The 25352-nt window shown below is 41.3% G+C and overlaps 2 protein-coding genes across 4 annotated transcripts; both read left to right on the top strand.

Annotated features, from left to right (window-relative positions):
* The first annotated feature begins 8582 nt into the window (after positions 1-8582).
* Positions 8583-21143, top strand: top2a (DNA topoisomerase II alpha). 2 transcript variants are annotated; one of them, XM_075457248.1, is made up of 35 exons: positions 8583-8709; positions 9396-9542; positions 9711-9801; positions 9902-9965; positions 10143-10288; positions 10637-10734; positions 10823-11035; positions 11555-11728; positions 12072-12173; positions 12286-12423; positions 12514-12652; positions 12767-12924; positions 13134-13259; positions 13834-13944; positions 14248-14353; positions 14493-14602; positions 14699-14791; positions 14877-14991; positions 15083-15204; positions 15971-16119; positions 16251-16482; positions 16581-16715; positions 16883-17083; positions 17197-17392; positions 17519-17610; positions 17707-17856; positions 17972-18055; positions 18199-18405; positions 18560-18680; positions 19332-19496; positions 19761-19941; positions 20032-20087; positions 20197-20316; positions 20419-20648; positions 20752-21143. In XM_075457248.1, exons 1-35 carry the CDS (start codon positions 8692-8694, stop codon positions 20893-20895), a joined length of 4734 nt encoding a protein of 1577 aa, XP_075313363.1. In that variant the 5' UTR covers positions 8583-8691; the 3' UTR covers positions 20896-21143. The 2 variants fall into 2 exon arrangements, with proteins under 2 accessions (XP_075313363.1, XP_075313364.1); XM_075457249.1 differs by having other exon boundaries at positions 19335-19496.
* Positions 21144-21241: 98 nt separating this feature from the next.
* On the top strand, positions 21242-24845 carry LOC142374253 (gap junction delta-3 protein-like). Of its 2 annotated transcripts, none has more exons than XM_075457832.1 (2): positions 21242-21299; positions 22275-24845. In XM_075457832.1, exon 2 carries the CDS (start codon positions 22467-22469, stop codon positions 23310-23312), a length of 846 nt encoding a protein of 281 aa, XP_075313947.1. In that variant the 5' UTR covers positions 21242-21299; positions 22275-22466; the 3' UTR covers positions 23313-24845. The 2 variants fall into 2 exon arrangements, with proteins under 2 accessions (XP_075313947.1, XP_075313946.1); XM_075457831.1 differs by lacking the exon at positions 21242-21299 and adding an exon at positions 21387-21893.
* Positions 24846-25352: the final 507 nt, after the last annotated feature.

The following is a 25352-nucleotide window of genomic DNA, read 5'->3' on the forward strand; positions in this document are numbered from 1 at the left end:
CTACCCCTCCCACTCCCACTCATACAAATACACAGAAATGATCTCATACACAGTGTGTTGCTCACAAATGGAGCGGCCAGACTGGCATCCTGCACTAATCATGCTTGATCTGATGCTTGTTGTTTCAAACATGCAGCCTGGCTGCCAGGACTGTGGATCTTTGGCCGTCCCTTTTCCTGCCTGCTGCCAGCCGATAAGGAAGCCCAATCAAATCCACAATGAGAAAAGACGTAGACCAGAGTGGGAGAGTCAGCCAAGCAGCTCGTCGTAAGGTTTTTAAAGGAATTGAAATCAATAAAGTAGGATACTACATCTAAACTCTTTCGCTGGTGCTTCCTGACAGAGTACTTATGATCAACTGCTTTCTTTCTTTCTTATACTTTGAATTTCGTGTCATATTTCTTTCTGAGTCAGTCCAGTGAAATCTAAGTTGCAAGCACTAAGAAATCGACGAATGAGCTTCTCTGGTGATCAATGTATGACAGAAATAGAAACACAAACACAAAGCATCTTTGATATTTATAACTTTAAATGCAAGATTTTAATGCATCTATAATCAGATTTCAGTACTCTTTGATCCTATCATAAGCCATTAACAGGACAAATGTACTCCCAACATATCCTTTTGTTGTTATGGCGGTAATTAGGCTGATTATTTGCTTTTTTTTGGTGTTTAGGTTAAAGTAAGCTTTTTACAATTTGATGTTGTTTTTGTCCTATTAGTGTCTAGTTGGTAGTAAAGCCAACATAATACATGTGTGTCACATAAAATATGATTTTCATTCTTACTGCTCCTTTTACAGCCTTGCGATTATGAGGCTGCTCTTGTCAATTAGAAGAAGATCAGATAGGTGGGGAAGCCTATGACAGGGAAACAGCAGAAAACAGGATTACTCTCCTCATCGACAGAGGAGAGTGCACTGGCAGGCAGTCTTTCCCAGCTTTATCAGATTACCCCAAATGCTCCAGTGTGGTTGGCAGCTATGGGCTCTGCATTAAAAACCAAGCATTAGTCCTGTTAGACTACCCTTTCAAGTGGGTTAGAATTTCCTTTTTTCCATCTTGTTAACTCTTTTCATCCAGCCTGTCAAATATCTCAAAGCAGATTCAGGCATTCTCTGGTACCTTTGCAGGTGGCAGACCTGCAAGCTAACATTAAGCCATGAAGGCAAAGTGCTGAGTGAGAATTTGACTGAAAAAAATGCTTGTACAAAGTTTTAACAGTGTCATCTCTGTGTGCCCTGAGTTGCAGAGGAACAAAAGGACTCATATTTATAAGATCTTTCTCTTTCATTCTCATTTTTTATCCTGCATTCTATAGCTTACTCACAGAAAGTCACTTACATGCATACCAGTAAGCACCATATAACCTTAAGTACACACGAACACACACACACACACACACACTGCCTTTAGCTCCCACATCCCTGAGCAAGATCAAAGTCCCGCCATGTCTTTGTGAATACGACATTAACCGGTTTTATTTATTTATTTCCTTGCCTGTCTTGAACCTTTTTAATCAAAAGCTGCGAGAACAGTGTGTTAAAAGGATTTCCCTGCTACTGCAAGTTTCAGGCAGGTCACATCACTTCAGCCTGCCTGTGAAGAGTCCTGTCTTTGAAGTCTGATATCATTGACATTAAGGAAACAATGGAGTTCCTATATGAAAGTGTTGTGATATTCATTTGAGCCTTGTTGAATTCCCCTCTGACAGAGCTGTGGATGGTTGAATCTTATCAAAAGCATTCAACCACAAGGCCTGGAGTCTTAAATCCCCAGCAAAAGCAGATTATGAACAGTTTATTGTTGTCTGTAATTCACAACTCTTGACAGGTGTTTCCGTAAAGATAAGGCTATGTCATTTTTAAAGAGCTTGTGTTCATTTACTGATTCCTAATATTCTTTTATTGATCTGCTCTAGACATCCTTTATGTACTCCCACCGTACATTGTAGTAGGATCCCCGTTCAACATCTGTCAGAAATTCAGACGGGAATTCTGCTGTTTCCGTTTGTCTTTAGGGTTTTAACAGGTTATCATTTCAGGGGTACGTAAAATGAAGAGTTCATTACAGGTACCCCTGAGAATACCCTTCAGGGGTGAAAATACAACACCAATCCCAAAGAATTGCAATACTGTATACAGTGTAAATAAAAACAGAACGCAGTGTTTTTCAAATCACATAAAACAATATTTCCTTCACAGTTTAACATAGAAAACACGTAAAAGTCCGACATTTGACTATTTCGGGAAATTGATAAGTTAATCTGGAATTCGATGGCTGCGACACATCTCAAAAAAGATAAATGGCGCAACAAAAGACTGGAAAAGAAAGTGGCACGAAAAAGTAACAGCTGAAGTAACATGTTGCAACTAATTATGTTGATTGGCAATTTGCCAGTAACATGATATGGGTATACCAATAACTAGTTTCTCAGGCAGAGGTACAGAAATAAAGATGAGCAGAGGTTCATCAATCTGCAAAAAACTGCATCTGTATATTTTAAAAAAAGTTTCAGAATGAAGTTCCTAACCTTAAAATAGGAGTTTTATGATTCCATCATCTATGTTACACAATATCCTGAAAAGATTCCAAGAGTCTGGAGACATCTCTGTGAACAGCTAGAAATCAGTTTCAGATGGCTGGGATCTTCAGGCCCTCGGGCAGCTCTGCATTAAAAAACAGGCATGATTCTGACAGTGCATGGGCTGGGGAACCCTTTCAGAAATCATTTACTGTAAACACAGTTTGACATGACAAACACAAATGCAGGTTAAAGCTCTATCACACAAAGAACAAGCCATAAGTGAACATAATCCATAAATGCTGCCATCCTTTTTAAGCCAAAGCTTATTTAAGATGGACTGAGGCGTGGAGGAAAACTGTTCTGTGGTCAGACAAATCGAAATTTGAAATTCTTGGTCAAAGCATCACCCAGCTGGGGCCTTTCTGTGTGGAGTTTGCATGTTCTCCCCGTGTATGCGTGGGTTCTCTCCGGGTACTCCGGCTTCCTCCCACTGTCCAAAAAATCATGCATGTTAGGTTGATTGGCATCTCTAAATTGTCCTTAGGAGTGAGTGTGAGCGTGCATGGTTGTTTGTCTCGTATGTCTCTATGTGGCCCTGCGATGGACTGGCGGCCTGTCCAGGGTGTACCCCGCCTCTCGCCCATTGACTGCTGGGATAGGCTCCAGCCCACCCGCGACCCGATCGACGGATTCAGCGGTATAGATAATGGATGGATGGATGGATGGATGGGTCAAAGCATCACCCTCAGGGCTAAACAGGAAAGGAACCATCCGGCTTGTTATCAGCGCTCAGTTCAAAAGCCTGAATCTCTAATGGCATAGGGGTGCATTAGTGCCTAATGGAACTGACAGCTTGCACATATGAAAAGGCTTCATTAATGCTCAAAGATATATGCAAGTTTCAGAGCAAGATATGCTCCCATCTGGACAACACCTTTTTCAGGAAAGGCCTCATATATTTCAGAAAGACACTGCTAAAGTGCATGCTGCATCTATTACAACAGCATGGCTTCACGGGTTATAGACCCACCTGCCTGAAGTTCAGACCTTTCCCGAGTTGAAAAGATATGGCGGCACTGGTTGAAAAGATTTTTTATACCTGTTGAGCAGCTAGATTCCCATGTTTACAGACTGTTGTCAAAAGAAGCTAAAGTGGTAGGGAAATGTCTGACTTTCTACATTTAATATGTTTTCTCTGTCCTCTATTATTGATCAAAAATAAATTAGTTTATGAGATTTGAAAATGATTGCCCCATGTTTTTATTTAACATTTTACACAGCAGTCTAACCTTTTTTTTTTTAAATAGGGTTGTATTTTTAGTTTTTTTTTCCTGAAAAATAACGTTAAATAATCGTATCATACGTAAAGCTCACACTTTCAGTTTCTCTCAGACTAATGAAAGAGAGTCTGAAAGTGGCTTTCCTGCTTCCGAGATGATCACTAAAGTCGGCAACGTAAATTTGTGTGATAAACGATGTTTCCTGTCTTGTGGCAAACTTTTGGTTGTGGGTATTCAAAGCTTTAACAAGGGTAGGGATGATAGTTATGCTTTGAGCTAAATGCTAGCATCAGTGTTTGAGTTGTCACGGTAACAATGTCAGCATGTTTATGCTAACATGCTTTGCATCAGTGTTTACTACATTCACCTTCTTTGTTTGGTGCATGTTAACGTTTGTCAGTAAGCACCACAGTGTAAAGAAACTAGACCTCAGATAAGGGCTGTGACTTTAGCTTCGTAGTACTGGAAGATGAGAAAACGCTCGCTTGAACTGCTCATATGTTGAACGTACAGGCAAAAAAGGCTAGAAACTACTGTTAAGTTTGAGAAACATGTTGTGGCTATATTTGCAACAGCAAGTGCACATGATGGGGTGTCAGATTCGAGGCTTATTTACAGCCTCTGTAAAAGTTAAGTTGTTATAGTTTGCTGGAGTTGGCTGCCAACTCAGGTCAGGGGTGGCTGACGCTTTTTTCCACTGCCCTTTTGAGGTAATTAATTACTCTCAGTCCTTTATTGTTTGTCTCAGACGTATTCACAATGACGGCCACGGAGGGGTGTTCACCTTAAAGGTCATGTTGTGGACTTCCAAGGACACAGCTGGTAAAATGTGACGGTCAAAACATGAGCCGAAAGGAAAACATGGACCTCGGTGTTGCAAACGCTACAGGTCTGACTCGGATGCAGAATTACAGCCTTTAACACACAACGTCAGGTTATGGCATGTCAAAAGATGAAATATTCACGAATATTGAACATTCGGCCTGAAAAGCTAAAACTGACTGAGCTTCAAAAAAAAAAAAAAAAAAAGTTGAATGATAAATATGGACATTATGCCCACCATGCCCTATTTGCTGTTGGTCATTAAACTCCCACAGGGAGCCATGGGTGTGGTCTGTGGCAGGAAATGCTGTAGTTACTTGGAAAATGTGGGTTGAAATTGAGCAAACTGGCTTAAGCACACTTTATCGGAGGATACACATTGCCAAGTCTAGCGCTGACTCTTCTCAAAGAACAGTTGTGTTAACCACGCAGGTTGAAACATTTGATCGATAAAGCAGGGGCGGAACTAGAAGAGCGATAACACTCTCTCTTCCTGCTGCCTGTTTGCTTAGCTAATCGTAAAGACTGGAAGCAGGTGGCAGCTAGCCTCGGTCCATCAATAAGAAAATGAACGCCCGACATTCTGAATCTGTCAGTATAAAAACCGTAGTTTGAAATGTCAGTGGTCAAGAGCTCTCAATTGTCTTGTATTTTATGGAACCCGTAAAAGGGAGCTCTGACATCCTTGTCAAGCGTTGTCGATTGGAGCCCCTGTTTACCCATCACACTTTGTCCTTATATGTCAAAAGGCCATCAAGCCGTGGTGAACAGCCCTTTCAGACAGATACCAACATAGCTGTGACACTTTAAGGTTCTCTATACCCCACTTTGCCGACAGTCAAGCTTCATCGGGCAAAAGAAAACACAGAGCCATCAATAAATAAACAGGAAAGCAGGTGGTACTGAGAGCCCTTCCATCTACTTTGCAGGGTGACTATTTTTGGATGCTAAGTACTTAGTATTCCCAGTTTCAAACTGCCCACTTGTGCTTGATAAGAGGAGGTCTATGCCAGTGTGTCACAGGGTTAGAATATTAATGGCATGGTTGCAATTAAGGAAATATGCAACTGAATTGAAGATTAAGTGAAAATGATGCATTCTTATAATAGATGCACTTCAAAAGTTGCTAAAAGTCTTGGCAGCAGTTGATGGAACATCTTCTACATATATTTATCTACTGTAATTATTTTGTCAGGATGTATACTTATACCGTAAACCTGCAGTGTGGACGTTATTGACATTGGAATAATTATCTAAACAGCTTGTGACATGTAATAATTGGAATTCATGCTTGTAATGAAACACTTTCTTCTTTAAACTGGAAGGCTTCACTTTCAAACCAAAGTTGGTTTCATTTGGAGAATTTGAATTTTTCTTATGGAACTTCTTAGGTTTTCTATCACATAAGCTTTGTCGTGCTATTTGCTGTAGCCGACTCCATCTCAGTCACTATGGTCGCTCCCCGATTGTGCTCTTGCAAATCAGTAATTGCTTGTTGATGCGGAACCAAAACATTTTCACGAATTTAAGAAAACGAATAGCATCAGACTCCGAATGAAAAGTACCAATTTGCCGTCTCGGGAGGCTGGCACCAAGGATCAAATTACAGCCTCCAGTTTAACATCTTGGTTTTGTGAGGAGCCCCCGAACAGAAGATATGTTTTAGACTCTGGCAACCTTTTCATTAACAAGTGCTTTAGCACATTTCTGGATTCTAACTGCACTGCTTGTTCACCCGTTGCTTTTTCAAAACAAAAAGGATGCTGAAGGCCAAATTAGTCCACTCTAAGCTTCGAAAACAGCAGTGCACAAATCATTGGACATTTCCATCTTTTATATGATGCCTGTTGTGCTGAATGTAATAGATTTTCATCTGTCTGTGAATCTCCCACACTGTGACTTTAAAAGAGTGGTTAAGCATTTTAATAGCTACAATTTGTGCTGTTACACTGGGTCATATGTTGGACCAATTTTTAAACCTATTATTTTGTTGTCAATGTGAGGTTGTCAGGCAACTAAAGCAAAAACCAATTTAAAACCACAAATGTGTCTCTTTACATTGTTTTTTTTTCGTGAATTTGAAAAACGAATGTATTATCTTAAATTGTAGCCTTAAGAGGCCCTGGATTGTTTTTTAATACTTTGTATCCAGACTGGCTCCTTTTTCATCTGTCAAGGCTATTAGTCATAAGCTAAACTCTCTTCTCATCTTCAAGAAGCCTCATATATAATGAATGGACATGAGAGTGGTGCTGATCTTCTTCAAACTGTCTGTAATTAGCAAATATGAGTTTGATATGCCACTCAACAGTACTGTGCTAATCTAGATTGAGATTATAGTCATTACAGTGTTCTAATCTAGGTAGAGATTATAGTCATTACAGTGTTCTTAAAGAAGTTAAGTTCTCATATGTAGGTGGTCACAGTTACTCTCTACTTTGCTTGGAAAAATACAACATTTTAATCCCAATTTTTCTCTTTTCCAGCTGCAGAGGAATTAAAAACTTTAAATGATGAAAGTAAAAGGTCCATTTCACAATAGGGTAAGAAAGAGGTAAACTAGCACAGTCTTTCATATACCTTAAAGGGGATAGATATATCTTTGTAGTTGTACAATCAAACAATGACGTGTGCTTGCACTTTGATTTGTGCGTTGTGGGTTTACCTGTGTTCACACATTGCACCTGCTGGTTTACAGCAGTTCAAGTGAAGTGGCTCCATCCTATTATTATGCCAAGGTCAGATGAGTGGGTAGCAGAGGAAGACTGATAAGAATGGTGGATTGGTTCGATAAATCAGGTTACTGCTTTTCCATTGATTGAATGCCACTGAGTCAGAAATATGATGACCCATGTTTTCTTGGTATTGAATAAAATCCAACTTGTTCTACGTGTTGCTCCCTTGAAACATTGAACCTCTGACTATGTTTACCTCAGCAGAACACAGCAGTAAGAGAAGAAAAGCTTTGAATGATACATAGCTGAAAAACACATCAGCCACAGGATATCATTAAAACACAACAGCACTCCTCTGGGAAAATAAATCCATTAACCAAAGAGTAGCTTTTAGGCAGCTATCATGTGTGTATTTAATGTGTGCAAATGTGTGGGACATATCAGAGAAAGAGATTTGCGGAGGATGGATATAGATAAATAAAGCAAAATTAGCACTTTGGTAAAAAGAGGAACATCACACAACAAGGAGCACATTCTTTTGCAAGTAGGACTTTGTATCTATGAGCAGTCTGAATTTCAGTAAAGGTTTTTACCTTCAGAAAACAACAGGTGCCAACAATCATTAGGTTATTAAAACTGGGCGTCTTTCCCTTTTTCACCAAAATCAAGTCAAAATTAGATGTAAATGAAAACACTGCAACTTATTTTATGATGGTAAATCCTGAATTGATTACGAAGCTGAGATTTACATAGTGTCTCTGATCCCTGTAAATTCTAATCACATTGAGATTTAAAGAACAAGGTAAACTTTTAAAAAGATTATTCTAAAACTTGTCCCTAATGAGTGGGTTGCAAATCAAGTTTGATTCTAACACTGTTTTGCTCTGAAACAGTATGTAATTATGTAAACAGACCTGTGGACAGTCAATAAACTGTTAATATATGGTCTAAATGTGTATGGCTGTATTGTCATAACATTCTTTCTCTAGGCAAATATAGTTTTATTGACAGTTAGTATCAGATTATTTAGGAAATTTGCTCTGTGTATACTTCTAGCACATATTTAAATTTTTTTTAAACTTGAGAAGCTGATTGGCCGTAAAACACAAAGGCGGGTGTATACTACTTTTGCTGTCAACTATTGGTTCTTTACTAGAAGAGAGGCGGATTTACGTTCATCATTGGAGGAAAGCATCACGAGGTCCGTCGTCTGATTGGCGAACATAGTCGGCGGGAGACGGTGAAACAAAATTTTGAAAATTCAAGGAGGCTCCTTGTTTCCCTCGGCGACAAAAAGGTTCCACAGTTATTTTGAGGGTTAGCTCGTACCTGTTTATCAAATTGTAAGCGTAGTTTGTAATATTTGCAAGCAATAAATACAAGAAGAATGGCTGAACCGCTGAAGGTAATTTCACTGTCAGTTTGATATTTCCTGTTTTACTTGTTTGCTTACAGCGACTCGTTGTAAAAGCAACAAAACCGTTAACTTTAGCTAGCTAACATCCCTTAGCTACATTAGCAGAAGTCTCGTTTACGATAAGTAAGAAGTTGTAGTTCGTGATTTAAATACTTACAACCAGACTTTGCAATATGCACTGATCTGATCAAAAACAGAGCTTTGCTTAGTGGTACCCCTTTCAGTAACGTAATACATCCTTTCTCAGACACATGGCACAGTTCCATATGTGATTACCACAAATGTTCAGGACTGGGATCAATCAATTCGCTCGTCTAAAACATAAACTATATATTTACATCAAGCTGCATCTCTTTCCATGCCTATTACAATGGTGTAGCCCATATATGGCATTCATCTCAGACTAAGAGCTTGAATAAGGGCAACTGGACTTCTTCCTTTATTCAAGTTCTTCGGATTACCATAACCCGGATGAGCGAGAATCTACATCAATATATACGCCGTAATGTTTTAGGTTCTGTTTGTCTATATTAGAATTCTTCATTGAATCGCCACAGCGGTGTGAAGCCGTTTGATCCAGTGGTACTGCAGATGTTGTTCTTCATTATAGGGATACAAACCCCTGTCTTGACCTGAAGTTTAAATCAAATGATAACTTGTGTCATGTCCAACAGGCCTTTTTGGAAAACAAGCCAGTGGCAAAGACAAAGAAAGATGACAAGCGGCTGTCAGTGGAAAGGATCTATCAGAAGAAGACGCAGCTGGAGCATATTTTGCTCAGACCAGACTCCTACATAGGTTCTGTAGAGCCTGTAACCCAAGTAAGCAATATCTGGCCATATTTATACAAATATGCATGGATTTAAGTCCTTGGGTAAATCTTGCAGGATTTAATGTGAATAATTTTGTTTTCACTCCAGTGCTGCAGGATGTTGATTAGGAGAACAAAGTAGAACGTACAAACATCATTAACTGACTTCTTCTTTTAGCAAATGTGGGTGTATGATGCGGATGTTGGACTGAACTGTCGGGATGTGACGTTTGTACCTGGGCTTTACAAGATTTTTGACGAGATCCTCGGTGAGTAAATGGCTTTCGCAATTTAAATGATGTACGATGTTCGACATCTTGTGAAAGGGCCGTCTTTGCTTAAACCCTTTTTGTTAAATTCCCCCACCAGTAAACGCGGCTGACAATAAGCAGAGGGACAAGAGCATGTCCTGCATTAAAGTCAGCATTGATGTGTGAGTAATTTATAACACTGCACCACCAGTTCAGGTCTTAAAATGCATTGCAATTCTACCAGTGTCTCTTTGCTTGTCATGGCCCTATACAGCTTCCCTTGAGATGTGTGTGTATATATATATATATATATATATATATATATCATATCATATCATATCATATGTGTATTTTCTTAGTGAAAACAACACCATCAGTGTATGGAATAATGGGAAGGGGATTCCCGTGGTGCAGCACAAGGTGGAGAAGGTTTATGTGCCTGCCCTCATCTTTGGACAGCTCCTTACTTCCAGTAACTATGATGATGATGAGAAGAAAGTCACTGGTGAGACCGACTGTTTTTATTTTATTACAGTAAAGAATATTTTAGTTTATTATTCCAAATTTAGGGCCTTTTGGACATTGGGTCTGATTGCATCTTGAAATCATGACATGTGAAGACATTGTTGAGGTACAACCAATCTGGAGTCATCAGCAACATGAGCAACATTTGCTCATGCTGTTTAAAGTGTTAAAAAAAAAAAGACCTAAATTCGTTTGTTAGAATTATTACTGATGATGACGTTAATAAGTGCATAGATTTCACTCAAATGGAGTTTGAATTGAATCCCTGGTTAATGAAAGGTCTTTTTGTCCAAGCATATAACAACTGACATCCATACTCGTTCTTTAGGTGGACGTAATGGATATGGTGCCAAGCTTTGCAACATCTTCAGTACAAAGTTCACCGTAGAGACTGCCTGTAAAGAGTCAAAAAAGTTCTTCAAGCAGGTAGGAAGAACAATGAACCACATTTGCCTTTTTATTTACATTCCAACTTGTAAAATATGCCTGTTAACAATTCTTGTATGTCTTCCAGACTTGGTATGATAACATGGGCAGAACGGGGGATTCAAACATCAAACCTTTGGATGGAGAGGAATACACTTGCATCACCTTCAGGCCAGATCTTTCCAAGTTTAAGATGAGCGTCCTGGACAAAGACACCGTAGCTCTGATGACCAGGAGGGCCTACGACATTGCTGGATCCTCCAAGGGTGTCAAGGTGTTCTTCAATGGCAAGAGGCTGCCGGTAAGACAATTAAAATACATACATTTGGCTTAAATGTTCTCAACAAGGGATTTCTCTCAAAGTCAGGTATAAAGTTTGAAGCTGAAATATGTCTCAGATTGACTTCTTTGAGGCAAGAAAAGTCTCAGTTGTTAGGGTCCATCCGTTGGCTCTGTAATGACTCTCTAAGTGTTTGGAGCCTTGGTGTGTAATTCAGAGACGCGTGGTAGAAGTAAACAGCTTCTGCCGAGATCCTGCCAGCTTTTTAGCATCGTGACGCTTATAATATCCGAAGAAAAAATATTAAACTTCTAGGCTTTTCCATGATTGTGTGCTTTTGTCTTAAACTTTTCAAATTACATCTTTTTTTCCAGGGGAGCAAACTATGTGTAGAGCATCATGTTGTATTATTCTTGTGATTTAAAAATGGTGGTTTCTCATTTGGAGTATGCTTGATATATATATATATATATATATATATATATATATATATATATTTTGTCACATGAGTAAGGGGTAAATCTTGCTCTGAAACTCCAGGTTACAAATTTTCGAAACTACGTGGACATGTACGTGAAGGACAAGGTGGATGAGCTGGGCAGTCCCCTCACTGTGATCCATGAGACTGTCAATGAGCGCTGGGAGGTCTGCCTCACCATGAGCGAGAAAGGTTTTCAGCAAGTCAGCTTTGTCAACAGTATCGCCACAACAAAGGTAACGTCTCGTTGTATTAGACTCTTTGTAGCGCATGCATTGTGTAAAAGAGTAATTAATGAATTAGTTGTGGATTCTTACTCGCATGCCAAATGATCAATTTGAGATTTTAAGTGGTTTGTTAGAACAGTGGGCCAATCATAACTTTCTTGCTTTGTCAGCCACATCTATAAAGAGGATCTATAAAGCATTTTCACTCTGAAATACTAGACCAGTGTTTTTGGCAGTTAAGTACAGGTTTGGCTGCTCTCCAGGCCACTTAATGTCACCGTGATTAAGATTTACCACATTTATTCTGTAAATGGGTTTTATTTATTTATTTATTTTTTGCTTTGAATCTTAGGGAGGCAGACACGTGGACTATGTGGCTGATCAGGTGGTTGGTAAGCTCATTGAAGTGGTGAAGAAGAAAAACAAAGCTGGTGTGGCTGTCAAGCCTTTCCAGGTACAGTCGGCTCACTGTAAACTTCTTCCCCATCTGTAATAGAGATGGACGATTGAAATGTTTCTTAAAATGCATGCCTTTTTTTACATGCTTCCACTCCTTCTCCATATAGGTAAAGAACCACATGTGGCTGTTTGTCAATTGCCTCATCGAAAACCCAACCTTTGACTCTCAGACCAAAGAGAACATGACACTGCAACAGAAGAGCTTTGGGTCCACTTGTCCCCTCGGTGACAAGTTCATTAAGCAGGTTCTTATGGAAATCCTGTCGCACTGCATTAGTCAAACTGTGTAATCATTCAGCTTTCTCTAATTGCTCCCCATGTTCTGTGTCTCTTAGGCCACGACCTGTGGGATTGTGGAAAGCATCATGAACTGGGTGAAGTTCAAGGCTCAGTCTCAGCTCAACAAGAAATGTTCTGCTGTTAAGCACACAAAAATCAAAGGTGTGCCAAAACTGGATGATGCTAATGATGCAGGTAATGTAAACCTTGCTACTTTTTTTTTTCTTTCAAAATCTCGATACACTTTAGCTTCATGATTATTCAAACGAGCTGCAGTTTTTTTCTGTTTCTAACCATGTTTTCCGACAGGTGGGAAGAACTCCATTGGCTGCACACTGATCCTCACTGAGGGAGACTCAGCCAAGACACTTGCTGTGTCTGGGCTGGGGGTGGTCGGAAGGGACAGATACGGCGTGTTCCCCCTCAGAGGCAAGATGCTCAACGTCCGGGAGGCCACACACAAACAGGTTAGCCTCAACAGCGTTTTTCTTGCAGTCATTCGATGGCAGGTTGCTAGTACTGTTATGTGTCCTGGGGGGGACCAGGAGGATAGTTATATTTGTTACACTGTAATGATTTGTTGTTTACAGCTTGTAGAATCAGAGAAAACCTTTTGGCATCATCTGGCAGTAATGTAGACAGCTGTGAGGATAAATCGTTTGGTCTTCCTTTGCAGATTATGGAAAATGCTGAAATCAACAGCATCATCAAGATTATTGGCCTTCAGTACAAGAAGAACTACAGTGACCCAGAATCCCTCAAAAGTCTGCGTTATGGCAAGATCATGATCATGACAGATCAGGTGTGTTATTTTATGAGTTGGTTTTTTTTTTTTTTTTCAAAAAAGGTGAATGGCGAATTAAATTTAGGGGTAAAATTCAGAGCCTTCCCTTGTTTCTTTTAGAGCACCTGGGATAAATGCTTACCAGTGCAAGAAAAACACTACAGCTTATGCCATCATTGATAAAATCTTCCCCTCAAAGTCAACAAAGAGAGGTTGACAGCAGCAAACACAGCTGTGGAATTAAGAAAGATACAAATTCTGTTTAGCTTCATTGAACCACTGAAAGCTTCAAGTAAACCTCAGCTTGGCTTAAATGTGCATTTATTACACAAACAAGAGCTCCCCCATTACTCTCAGCATAGCTGCAATCTATTGGAAAAGCGTATGGGCCATCATGAGGAGTGGAAGAGACGGCATCCGAGACTAAGCTCATTCTTGAACTCGTACTGGGAAACAAGTAAGATTGGTCATAATGAGGTTGTCCCACTCTTCCCTATGGGTGCAGTTCCACATGTTGAAGATCAGCTGATATTGACCCTGAGCTTTAATCTTACACTAATGTGTCTGGACTGTATTTATGTTGCTGTGACAGGATCAAGATGGCTCACACATTAAGGGTTTGCTGATCAACTTTATCCACCACAACTGGCCATCACTGCTCCGCCATAACTTCCTGGAAGAGTTCATCACCCCCATCATCAAGGTACATGGGTTCAAATAAAAGTCTTGTTTCAGTTTGAATTTGGCCGTATATAACTTGGATGTTGCCACTTCGGGCTGTTTGCCAGCCGCACCATAAAATTGTATTTAGTAGCTGACTTATATGGGAATATAACAAGTAATGTGCGACAGGGATTTCCATCAGGGGCAAAAGGCTCACATTTTGTAAGCAGGCTGCCCAAGTTTATAGCAATACTGCCATCTGGTGCTGAAACCTCATAATACTCAACTGATTATCACCATGACGAGGCAATAAACAATATGACATTTTGTTTCTTTTCTTTAGGCATCTTTCAAGAAAACGCAGCTGTCTTTCTACAGTATCCCTGAGTTCAACACATGGAAGGAGAGCCAGTCCAACCACAAATCTTGGAAAATCAAATACTACAAAGGTTTGTTGTAAACCCCTGTGTGGTAGTAAAACACAGACAAGTAAGCAGCCCATCATACTTGGTCAACGTAATGGATGCGGTTGAGAAAGTGTCTATATTGCTGTCACTTATTCTGTCTTTGTGGTCTTAACCTATCCAGGTTTGGGAACCAGCACATCACAGGAAGCCAAGGAGTACTTCACTGATATGCAGAGACACCGTATCCCCTTCAAGTACTCAGGACCTGCAGACGATGAAGCTATCACCCTTGTAAGATGTTGCCCATCGGTTTAGACGTAATTACTGGCTGAGATATAACTAGTTGGGTTGAGTATTTAAAGCTTGTGTCTTTTTCCTTTTGGCTAGGCCTTTAGCAAGAAGAAAGTGGACGAGAGAAAAGAGTGGCTCACCAACTTCATGATCAACAGGCGCCAGCGCAGGGAGCACAACCTGCCCGAGGTAACGCCCCAGCAATTAGTGAGCTTCATGCGCTTTCCTGTTGATTTCGGTGAAGTTTAATGCTTACTTTCCTGTCTGTTTACAGGATTACCTGTACGGGCAGTCAACCAAGTCCCTGTCCTACAACGACTTTGTCAACAAGGAGCTCGTACTTTTCTCCAACTCTGACAATGAGAGGTCCATTCCCTGCTTGGTGGACGGTGCGCAAAATGATCACCAAGAGCAAACCTTTAGCTGTTTGTATTTTTAAGTGAAATGGGTGGTTTAATGTGTGTATTCTGTGTGTGTCAGGTTTGAAACCAGGTCAGAGGAAGGTGTTGTTCTGTTGCTTCAAGAGGAATGACAAGCGGGAGGTGAAGGTGGCCCAGCTGGCTGGCTCAGTGGCTGAGATGTCAGCCTACCACCATGGAGAGGTGAGACGGGCTGAACGGAGGGATTTGTCAAAGAGATTAGAATGCTGATAGCGGCTGTATTGTCTTCAATGCAGCCTGTTTTTTTTTTTTGTTTTTGCTTTTTTTTAAGCTTCCATTGTATATTTTATATTGATTTAAATGATGCTCGATTAATAAACAATTATGACAAATATTAGCATAACAAAATTAGGAATATGAAATTCGTATTTCCTAACAAATACATTTGATTTTGAAGGAAAATGAAACGCACACTTCATAGAAAATTTATATAATACCAAGTTGTATCACATTCATGACATCACGGCAGTTGTAATAATCACAATCATTTCCAACAATCTTTGTATAAACGGCTCATTTTGTGCAGAGTTTTGTTTTGTACTCTTTTAATGTTGTCATCTTGTTGCTTTTCATCTTCTTCTGTGGTTTAATGACACCCGAGTAGAGAAATGGCATCTAGAGGTCCTTAACTTCTACATTAGATCAAGTGCATTTTGATAGACTTTTATTCAAATTAGCTTTCTGTATTAAGTTGCAAAACCAAACCCACAGCAGAACGGTGGTTTCTGGGTTTTTTTTGGTTTGTTTTTTCACTTTTATGGTGAGACCAACAACTTGGTAAAGGGACTTTGTGGTGGTCAAAGTCACAAAATGCAGTGCATGTAATATCAAGCTACTTTTAGCATTATATAATGAAAATAGTGTGACTAGTGCTCCCATTATTTAGAAGTCCTCTCTTGTTTTAATCTCGGCTCTTTTAAATTTTCAGGTCTCACTGATGATGACGATTGTTGGTTTAGCCCAGAACTTTGTGGGAAGCAACAACTTGAGCCTGCTGCAGCCTCTGGGACAGTTTGGAACCAGGTTGCATGGAGGCAAGGACTCAGCCAGCCCTCGATACATTTTCACCATGCTCAGGTCAGCATGCATCGCGCAACCCACCACCACCGACCTCCTGCGCACTTCTATCAGTGTGGAGTGGAGGTACATTTCATGGTTTGCTTTGTCAGTGATTAACTTTAGATTCGCCCGACTTTCTGTACTTTCAGCCCACTGGCTCGCCTCGTTTTCCCATCGGTGGATGACAACCTCCTCAAGTACAACTTTGATGACAATCAGCGTGTAGAGCCCGAATGGTACATTCCCATTATCCCCACGGTGCTGGTGAACGGTGCCGAAGGTATCGGCACAGGATGGGCCAGCAAGATTCCCAACTACGACATACGTGAGATCATCACTAGCATTCACCGTATGCTCGATGGAGAAGAACCCCTGCCCATGGTGAGGACAGGCCTTTGATTTATAAATTCTACCATTTAGTTTTTCTGTGTACAAACTGCATGATGAAATGTCTTCCTTCTTTTTTTTTTTTTTTTTAGCTTCCAAACTATAAAGGCTTCAGAGGCACCATCGACCAGGTGATGGACAACCAATACATGAATAGTGGAGAGGTGGCCATCATTGATTCCAACACCATTGAGATCTCTGAATTGCCCGTCAAATCCTGGACGCAGGTGAGTCGCTAAAGCCTTGATTAAAGACCTATTAATCTACTCCAGCACTGTTTGATAAGAGACTCAACAATGACCCAAATTAAGCTGGATTGTTTTCATTTTAAGAACGTGTGGGTTTATTTTGATTAACTCTAAATGATCACCTCACATTGGTTTCTATTGTCCAGAACTACAAAGAGAACGTGTTGGAGCCGATGTTGAATGGCACGGAGAAGGTTCCGCCTCTAATCACTGACTACAAGGAGTACCACACTGACGCCACGGTGCGCTTCTTGGTCAAGATGACACCAGAGAAGCTCAGGGAGGCAGAGGCTGCTGGCCTTCACAAAGTCTTCAAACTTCAGAGTCCCCTCACCTGCAATTCTATGGTAAGGCTATCACACGTGTGAGCGCATTCGCAACAGGCGGCGATGAAAAAAAAAAAACGTTGGTCTGTTTCCAAACCATCAAGCCGTTGGCGTTGTTTGTGCCTGCTTTTTAGGTCCTGTTTGACCACGTGGGCAGCTTGAAAAAGTACGATTCGGTGCAGGATATCCTCAAGGACTTCTTTGAGTTGAGGATGAAGTACTATGTGCTGAGAAAGGACTGGCTGACAGGCATGCTGGGGGCAGAGAGCTCTAAGCTCTCAAACCAGGCCCGTTTCATCCTGGAGAAAATTCAGGGCACCCTTGTCATCGGTGAGTAGCAACTTGTAAAAAGCCTTTCCCATTCTAATCACGATGAAACCACTATTTAGATGAACATTTTGGTGAGTTTTTGGTTCTGCTTGGTGAGAAGAATAACACTGTCTTATCTGCTTGTAGAGAACAAGCCAAAAAAGGAACTGATTCGCATGCTGCAACAAATGGGCTACGACTCTGACCCGGTCAAATCCTGGAAACAGGCCCAAGAGAAGGTGGGAGAGTCTTGATCAAATGGCGTTGGGCTAAAAACCGAGACGATGAGCCAGTACAGTTTAGTCACAGGTTTAGTCTTGTGTTTATTCTCTTAGAATGAGGAGGAGATGGAGGATGAAGACGAAGAGGAAAAAACGGACAAAGAAGATGCTGACGGGCCCGACTACAACTACCTGCTGAGCATGCCCATGTGGTACTTGACCAAAGAGAAGAAAGATGAGCTGTGCAAACAGAGGGATGCCAAGGTGAGTTTCTTCTATTATAGGCTGCAATCTGGCTAAAATTGATGGATGAATAATTTTGGATCTGTATGCGTTTGTCTTGTGGTAAATTTGTCCATTTCCGACCCAACTGCTCTAGTCTACAGAACTGAACATTCTGAAGAAGAAGAATCCAACAGACTTGTGGAAGGAAGACCTTGCTGCTTTCTCAGAGGAACTGGAGGTAATTGCTCTTTCTGTAACTTGTTTCTGCTGTACATCCAATCCCGATTAAAACAGGTACAGATGATCTTTTATTTTTTTGAAAGGATTGCACTGACTTGATATTGTCTTTTTTTTTTTTCTCATCCCGTTTCCCGTGCGTAGCGCTTTGAGGCTAAAGAAAAGGAGAACGCCGCTATGCCTGTAAAGGCTGGGAAAGGCAAATCGGTGAAGTTGAAGGTGAAGCAGGAGACTTTGCCCACACCACAGGGCCGTCGCGTTGTTCCTCGCGTCACCAGCACAATGAAAGCAGAGGCAAACAGGAAGGCTGATCTTAAGAAAGGAGAAGGCAAGAGAGGCAGAAAAGTCAAGGTAGGGGTTTCTCATGTGTGGTTAAGCAAATCCCACAATACGAGGCGTTGGTGTTTTCTGTGCTGTATCTTGTTTTGCACTTTTAAATTTTGACGTTCGCCACTGTCGGAAGCTAAACTGGCGTGTTCCTCTTTGTCCTCTTTCGTCAACGAAGAGCGAAGATGTCGTGATGAAGATGGAATTTGGGGAGGACGCAGACCGCTCGGAGCCAGTTGAGGAAACTGGTTTGACTGCACGACTGAACAAGAAAACTAAAACCCAGGCAAAAGAGAAAGGTAAGAATGACTGCTCAGTGAATGGATTTTGGTGAATAAGAATAGAACAAAACATGTTTAAATTGTTGTAACATTTGACATTTAGAGGAAGGACCAAATAGACATTTTAAGCTTCATGTCACAGCTTTGCGAACAGCACAGTGGCTATTGAGTAATACTGTAATCCATTAACAGTTAGGAGAACAACTTTGCACTTTTGTCTATGAATTACATGGTGCTTAACTTGATCAAACAGTTTATTGTCGCAGCCTCAGATTGTTGGGTTAAACAACAGTAATTAAAACCCCACAGCTAACAGATCAATATCTGAGCCGCTGAAACATTCCTTTAAGGTATTGTAATGAGACTGGCTCCATAACTGGAGGAAAAGAAATTTGCACACTTGTTCAAAACCATATGTTGCTTCCATAATCACCTCTGAGCAGCAGTGGGGAAGTGTTCTGTTTGAAGCTCTCAGTACAAGACTGCTCAAACATTCAAACGCGCTGTCAATTATTTAGGTCCTCGTATGTAAGAGTGCATCAGAGCATGCTGTAAGCATCATTAAAAAGGTAATTCTGCGTGATGAAAGACTGTAAGATTATCGATTTTGCTTTAAACACTCCAATCTAGATCCTCTGTTGGGTATGAAACTATTTTTATTGTTTTCAGCAGCTTCAAATACTGGAAAACAGACCACTCTCCAGTTCAAGGCTGTTGCCAAGAAGCCAAAGAAGAATCCGTGGTCGGATGAGGAGTCTGAAGGTGTGTCCAGCAGTGAAATGGAGACGGACGAAGTGGTTGCCCCCAGGGAGCGAATGGAACGTAAAACTAGAGGTGGGTGCATGATAATCATACCGATGCCTTTACACATCGGTATACTTGTTCTGTTAGTCAGATTGTGAGCGAAGGTGTAACATTCCAGACTCGTTTCCGGACTCTGATTAGCTCTTATCACTTATCTCAAACTGATTGCAGCAGCTGTTTGCTGCTGATCTTGTCATTTATCATGACTAATCAGTGAGTCCCTTTTTGTTTAAATGACTCCTTTAAGAAAAACAACTTGGCTAAATCTGCCCTTTCTGTTGTCCATTGTTTAAGCCCCGGTGAAGTACAGTCTGTCTGACAGCGAAGATGAATTCGACGACTGTCAGAAGAAGACTGCTCCGAAACGGAGAGCTGTCATCAGTGATGAGGATACGAGCTTTGCTCCAGAGCTCAGCGCTTTGTCTGACAGTGACGTGGACTCTGCAGCTCCACCTCCCAAAGCTCCAGAGCCGGCGTGAGTTTTGACACGATTTTAAAAGCAAAAGGCTTCTCCTGTCAGTTTGTTTCCCTCCACTTATTTTGAATTTTGTCTGTTTGTATGCAGGAAAAAAGTGGCAAAGGGCAAAGCTACGGTGAAACAAAGTGACACCAAGTCTAGTTGTAAGTATTGCTGTTAGCAGCTTGTGTTATGAGATTGAAAAATGTCGGGCAAAAGGCTTCCGGATTGATTATTATTATTATTTTTTTTTTAAATTGTGGAACTTTACAGCTCAGTCTGATGATCAGGTGCCTGCATCCAAGGCTCCAGTTCAAAGGAAAACCAAAGAGGCTGCACCCAAGAAAGCTGCACCTGCTCGGAAACCAGCCGCTTCCAAGAAGAAGGCCGCAGGTACCGATTAGAGAGAGCTTTTTATAAAGCACCCCACTGGCTGCAGAAGTTCACAAAGCTACTATTTAGCGCAACCATTTGTTTCGTTTGTTTTTCTTCTAGATGTAAAGCAGCCCTCCATCTTGGATGCTCTTTCTAAGCCCAAAGCTTCCTCCATCACTGCTGCCAAAAAAGTCCCGTCATTCGACTCCAGTGACTCGGAGACTGAAAAGAGAGCTCCAGCTGCGAAGGCGAAGCCTGTTGGCAAACGAAAGCAGGTCGTCAGCGACGACTCCGACAGCAGCTCCGACAACCTCATGTCACGGCTCAAGACCAAGATGAATGGCAACAAGGTCCGTGTTTACATCCAACTTTATTGTCTTTCTTTAGACGTAACGCTGATTTTAAGTATCGTAGTTTAACACTTGTTGAAACCTATGCGTCTCCTTTTTGTAGAAAACCAAGAATTGGGATGAAGACGACAGCTTCCAGGTTTCGGACGAAGAAGCAGCGGCTCCCGTTGCCGTGGCACCGCGGGATAAACCCTCACGTGCCCGGAAGCCTGTTACCTACAACCTGGACTCGGACGAAGATTTTTAATTCATTGTTCATATTTTTTCGTTAAGGATTTTATGTAATGTTCTCAGTAAAACACACGTTAGATCTTACTGTGGTTCATCCCCTGAAAGAGTTTTAGGTTTCAACATTGGACGCTGTTAGTTACAAGTTGAAGTCCTAAAGTTTATTCTTTTACATGGCTTTTGTAATTCCTGTTGCCTCTGTTTTTGTCCTGTCTTGTAAATATTTCTATGGCCTTTTTTTTAGAAATAAAGTTTGTATCGATCCTGCGGTGCGTTGTGAATTGTTTGAATGGTTTGCCTCTGGGCTATAAATCTCGTTCCCAACATGAGTACCAGCATGTTTTGAAAGAGGGAGGAGCTTCGGCTGGAGGTAATGCAAACTGTGTGCTGTGACAGGAACAGGTCACTGGAGCATTTAGATGGGTGAGTAGTGCTTTATCACCGCTATCTGTGGAGACTCCAGGGCTTTGCTTGTACTGGTTCAGGGAAACAATTATTGCTTAAGATAACAAAGCTTGAACTTTAAGCCACTAACTGCAAGACTTGTGCGACTCATTAAGATCCTCCAATTGCCACCTACGTCTACTATTAATTGGATTTGTGCGTCAATGAGGTCATATGTTCTCATGTTATCCCTTGTGACCAGGGAAACTGGTGGTCCGGCTTAAAACAGATCCTTCCTGCCATTTAGGAAGCTCTTTGAAATGCTCATCAAGAGTTTGCCTTTCTTGGGTAAACATCGCCTCAGTCTGGGACTGTGGATGCAGATTAGGACACAGAAGGAATTTCCTAAAGTGTTGCCGCCCTCTCAATTATAAGCCACGACAAAACCTGAATCGCAGGCCAGTTGGAGGGAGCACCAAAGGAGTTCACTGCAACGGTGTATAGACGGGAGCATCTTGCTTTCAGTGCCCTTCTTTTTCATTTTTTTATTTTATTTAAATCTTCCCTCGCTTTATTCCAGGACGAGCAGGGTTTCGAAGGTGAAACAAAGTGGATCTTTCGCGTCTACATGAGGTAGATCAACCGCATCAGGCTGAACCTGTTTTTTCATGAACTGTCAACCAAGTCTGCATTTTAGCTCGAGGCTGAACATATTTTCACAAGTACTGGCTTGTATGTGATCAACATTGCATGTTAAACCTTGAGATAAGACTCAAATGTAGAGAGGTGCGCAGGTCGTCACTTTTGGAAAACAAATGTAGTCGACAAAAATGATCAGTCAGCATCAGCGTAGGTCCGAAAGGCAACAAGGAATGAACGTGCGGTGTCTCAGCTGGGATTCAACTGTTTCTTTTACTATCTGAAATGGCTTTTTGTTTGAAAGCAAAGACTTTTGGTGTTTTAATTGCTGTTGGCACAGATTTATAATCTGATGTTTCATTTTTTTGGTTACAGGTCATTCCCCACGAAGGCAATGAACCAAGTATTTGGCCCTCAGGCCTCTTTCTTCTCACAATGAGCCATGAGTTGCATATAATGATGCCCCTTTTGGTTTCTTTTTTCAACCAGAGATCATTTTTGCTCTGAGAAGGCCAGGTGAATGAGCCTTCGCATTTCCATCAAGCCAATTCCAACACTGCTGCAGTCATGGGGGAGTGGGGCTTCCTCGGTGCACTCTTTGATAACCTCCAGGCCCACTCGCCGATGCTCGGTCGCTTCTGGCTCTTGCTCATGCTTGTTTTTCGGATACTGATCCTGGGAACTGTGGCCAGTGACCTATTTGAGGATGAACAAGAGGAGTTTGCCTGCAACACCCTCCAGCCCGGCTGTAAACAGGTGTGTTACGACATGGCTTTCCCCATCTCCCAGTATAGATTCTGGGTGTTTCACATAGTTCTCATCGCTACTCCTTCCCTGCTTTTTCTCATGTATGCCACACATCATCATAACAAGAAGACCACACAGCTCAAATTCAGCCAGAATAGCAGTCAGGACTACACAGAAGACAATCGTTTAAGGAGGCTCTACATTATAAATGTGGTTTTCCGCATAGTGGCAGAAATAGGCTTCATTGTGGGCCAGTGGTGGCTGTACGGCTTCAAGGTGGAGGCTCAGTTCCCCTGCAGCCGCTTTCCTTGCCCCTACACAGTGGACTGCTTCACCTCCCGCCCTGCAGAGAAAAGCATCTTCCTCTGCTTCTACTTTGCTGTAGGGGTGATATCAGCCATTTCCAGCTGCGTAGAGCTTCTCTACAGCTCCATGAAGTGGTTCTGCTCAACGAAGGAGCCACTAACACCGGAGCACTCTTGCTCCTGCCAGAAATTCAAACATGAGGAGTTTGAGGAGAAACCAGTAGGAAGGACGGCGCCTGAGAGTGCGGCCAGTAGTTTGAAGCTGAAGGGAGGATCGGTGAGAGGCAGCAGGAGGGGCTCCATCCTCACTCAGAAGCACAGGAGCGGCAAATACATGAGCAGCAGGACTCTCATGGTGTGAGAGGCCCTCTGTTTCCTTCTTGAAACTTTTAGCTATTTTTCTGTGTGCCCTTTCACTTGAAATTGTTTCTCTGTTAATGAGTGAGCGAATCTCACTGATGGGAGACAAGGAAAGGCCCCGAGAGGAGCTCGGAAGATCAGGAAATGAGCCAAGACGAGACTTATGATAAGACGGATATATATGCAAGCCCTCGTTGATCTGTTGGCTTGATGAAACCATACAGACTATAAACAGATTAGGAGGAAAACATTTCTTTTTTTTAAGGAAAATACTGGAGACACTTGTCAAACACTTATTCATTTCAAAGGCTTAACTTTGGCACACCCTTCTTTGTGGAAAAGTCCGCCCTAAAGCATCATCTGATCATGATGGGATGTGTTGTGATGCAGATCCTCGACGACAGGTCCATTTCTCTTAGCTGAAAACCATTCCGTGGCTAAATTAGAAGAACGGTTTAACATTTCCGTATGCATGCTTGTTTTCTCTTTTGCAGCGATTGAGTCACTTAGTTTGGCACAGACCAAGGCCACTCGTTTTCAGTCAGTCACTTACTTCCACCCTCACTGAGCAGTTTGATGTCAAACCTTAGCTTAGATTGACAGATTTCATGGAAGTTCTCGAGGAAGGAAAAAAAAAACCAACAGCTCTGATGTGCAGTTTTCTGATTGCTCAGTCGGCCCAGCAGTCGTTTATGAGCAGAGCTTTTTAAAGTTATTTCATCAAAATGTAACGTTTGCACTAATAGAATACAACACATTAGAATTGTATGTATTGTTTGAAGTGTCCATGTCATGGATACTACTGCCTTTGGTTCTTTATGGAGTTTTAAATGTAATGCTCTATGTAGCCTTGTGAGGATGGGAGTGATTTCGAACATGGGAAACAGTTGTCCTGACTCAGTTTGTCAGCTAACATGATTTTTATAAATGGTAAACTTCTATCGTAGCTACAAAGGCAAACCAGTACGTCTTGTTCGGACAACTATTTATAGCACTCTCTGTTTTCTTATTTTTTTTTATCATCAGTTCACTGAATAACATACATTGTATTGTGGGCATTATTGTTTTCAAATATGACTTTAGCTTGAACGCGTTTGGTGGCACAGGATTTAGGCTCGTATCTTTCAGAGTGCCAACAGTTTTTCATCCCCAGGTTTTGTTTTTAACTCGGTGTCCTAAATATCAGCGGGTTTCAGCATTTAATGACTTGCACTGCTGTGTTTTTTTTTTTGTTCTTGTTTTCTTGGAGCCTATGTACCTGATGTCTCTTTTTCAAAAGTATAGCACTATCACTACCACGTGAGGTGGCTTTCTCACAGATGCAGGTTTTCAAACTGCATGTCATAAAACAGGCTCAGCAGCATATCTCAGAATCATTGTTGAATAACCTCGACCATGAAGTTGAAGATCGCATAGTTCTGCTTTGTTCAGTTTTTGTGAGTTTTTCCACTCCCTTTGTAATATGTTTGATATGTTGAAAATAATTAAAACGACTGATGATTTCCCATCTACCAAACCACAATCCAGCCTTATTATTCAGACAGAAAACATTCCCACAGTTTACCGTCAGGATCAGATGTCTCATGCAACAGTCACAAGAACTTGATAACCTATCCCTGGCTGCTAAGATTTGACTTTGCAGAGAAATATGTGCCGTGTTTGATACTAGAGGACTGTTTTTACATCTGTTTGCCAAATAAGATCAGTTTCTCTGTAGTCAGCACGTGTCCGCACCGGCAGAATTAGTTATGCAACTGTTGCATAATATGCAACTTGCACAAGACTGATGTGGAAATTTAGAGACGTAGGACATATTTCACGTATTACAGTTTACAAACGGCCTATAATCATGTGCAAAAAGTACATATTTACTCTTTTATCACACCTTCAAATATATAAAATTAGCTTGAAAGGTTTCTGAGTGGCTCCAAGTTATCAAAACTTCCTCTGGGATAAACCGCTGGAAGCTGATTTTGTCCAAACTGCCGTTGTTTTTGCTTTTGAAGTGCGTGGCTGTGTCATGCCAAGATGGAAAGGACAA

The sequence above is a fragment of the Odontesthes bonariensis genome, chromosome 23 (assembly GCF_027942865.1).
Source record: "Odontesthes bonariensis isolate fOdoBon6 chromosome 23, fOdoBon6.hap1, whole genome shotgun sequence".
Taxonomy (NCBI): Eukaryota; Metazoa; Chordata; class Actinopteri; order Atheriniformes; family Atherinopsidae; genus Odontesthes; species Odontesthes bonariensis.

Bases quoted from the DNA above. Each gene is read 5' to 3' on its own strand.
- top2a (XM_075457248.1), top strand. The intron at 9,543-9,710 runs GTAAGCAATATC...TTCTTCTTTTAG, and splicing joins CTGTAGAGCCTGTAACCCAA to CAAATGTGGGTGTATGATGC. The intron at 19,942-20,031 runs GTGAGTTTTGAC...GTTTGTATGCAG, and splicing joins CCCAAAGCTCCAGAGCCGGC to GAAAAAAGTGGCAAAGGGCA.
- LOC142374253 (XM_075457832.1), top strand. From the start codon at position 22,467: ATGGGGGAGTGGGGCTTCCTCGGTGCACTCTTTGATAACCTCCAGGCC.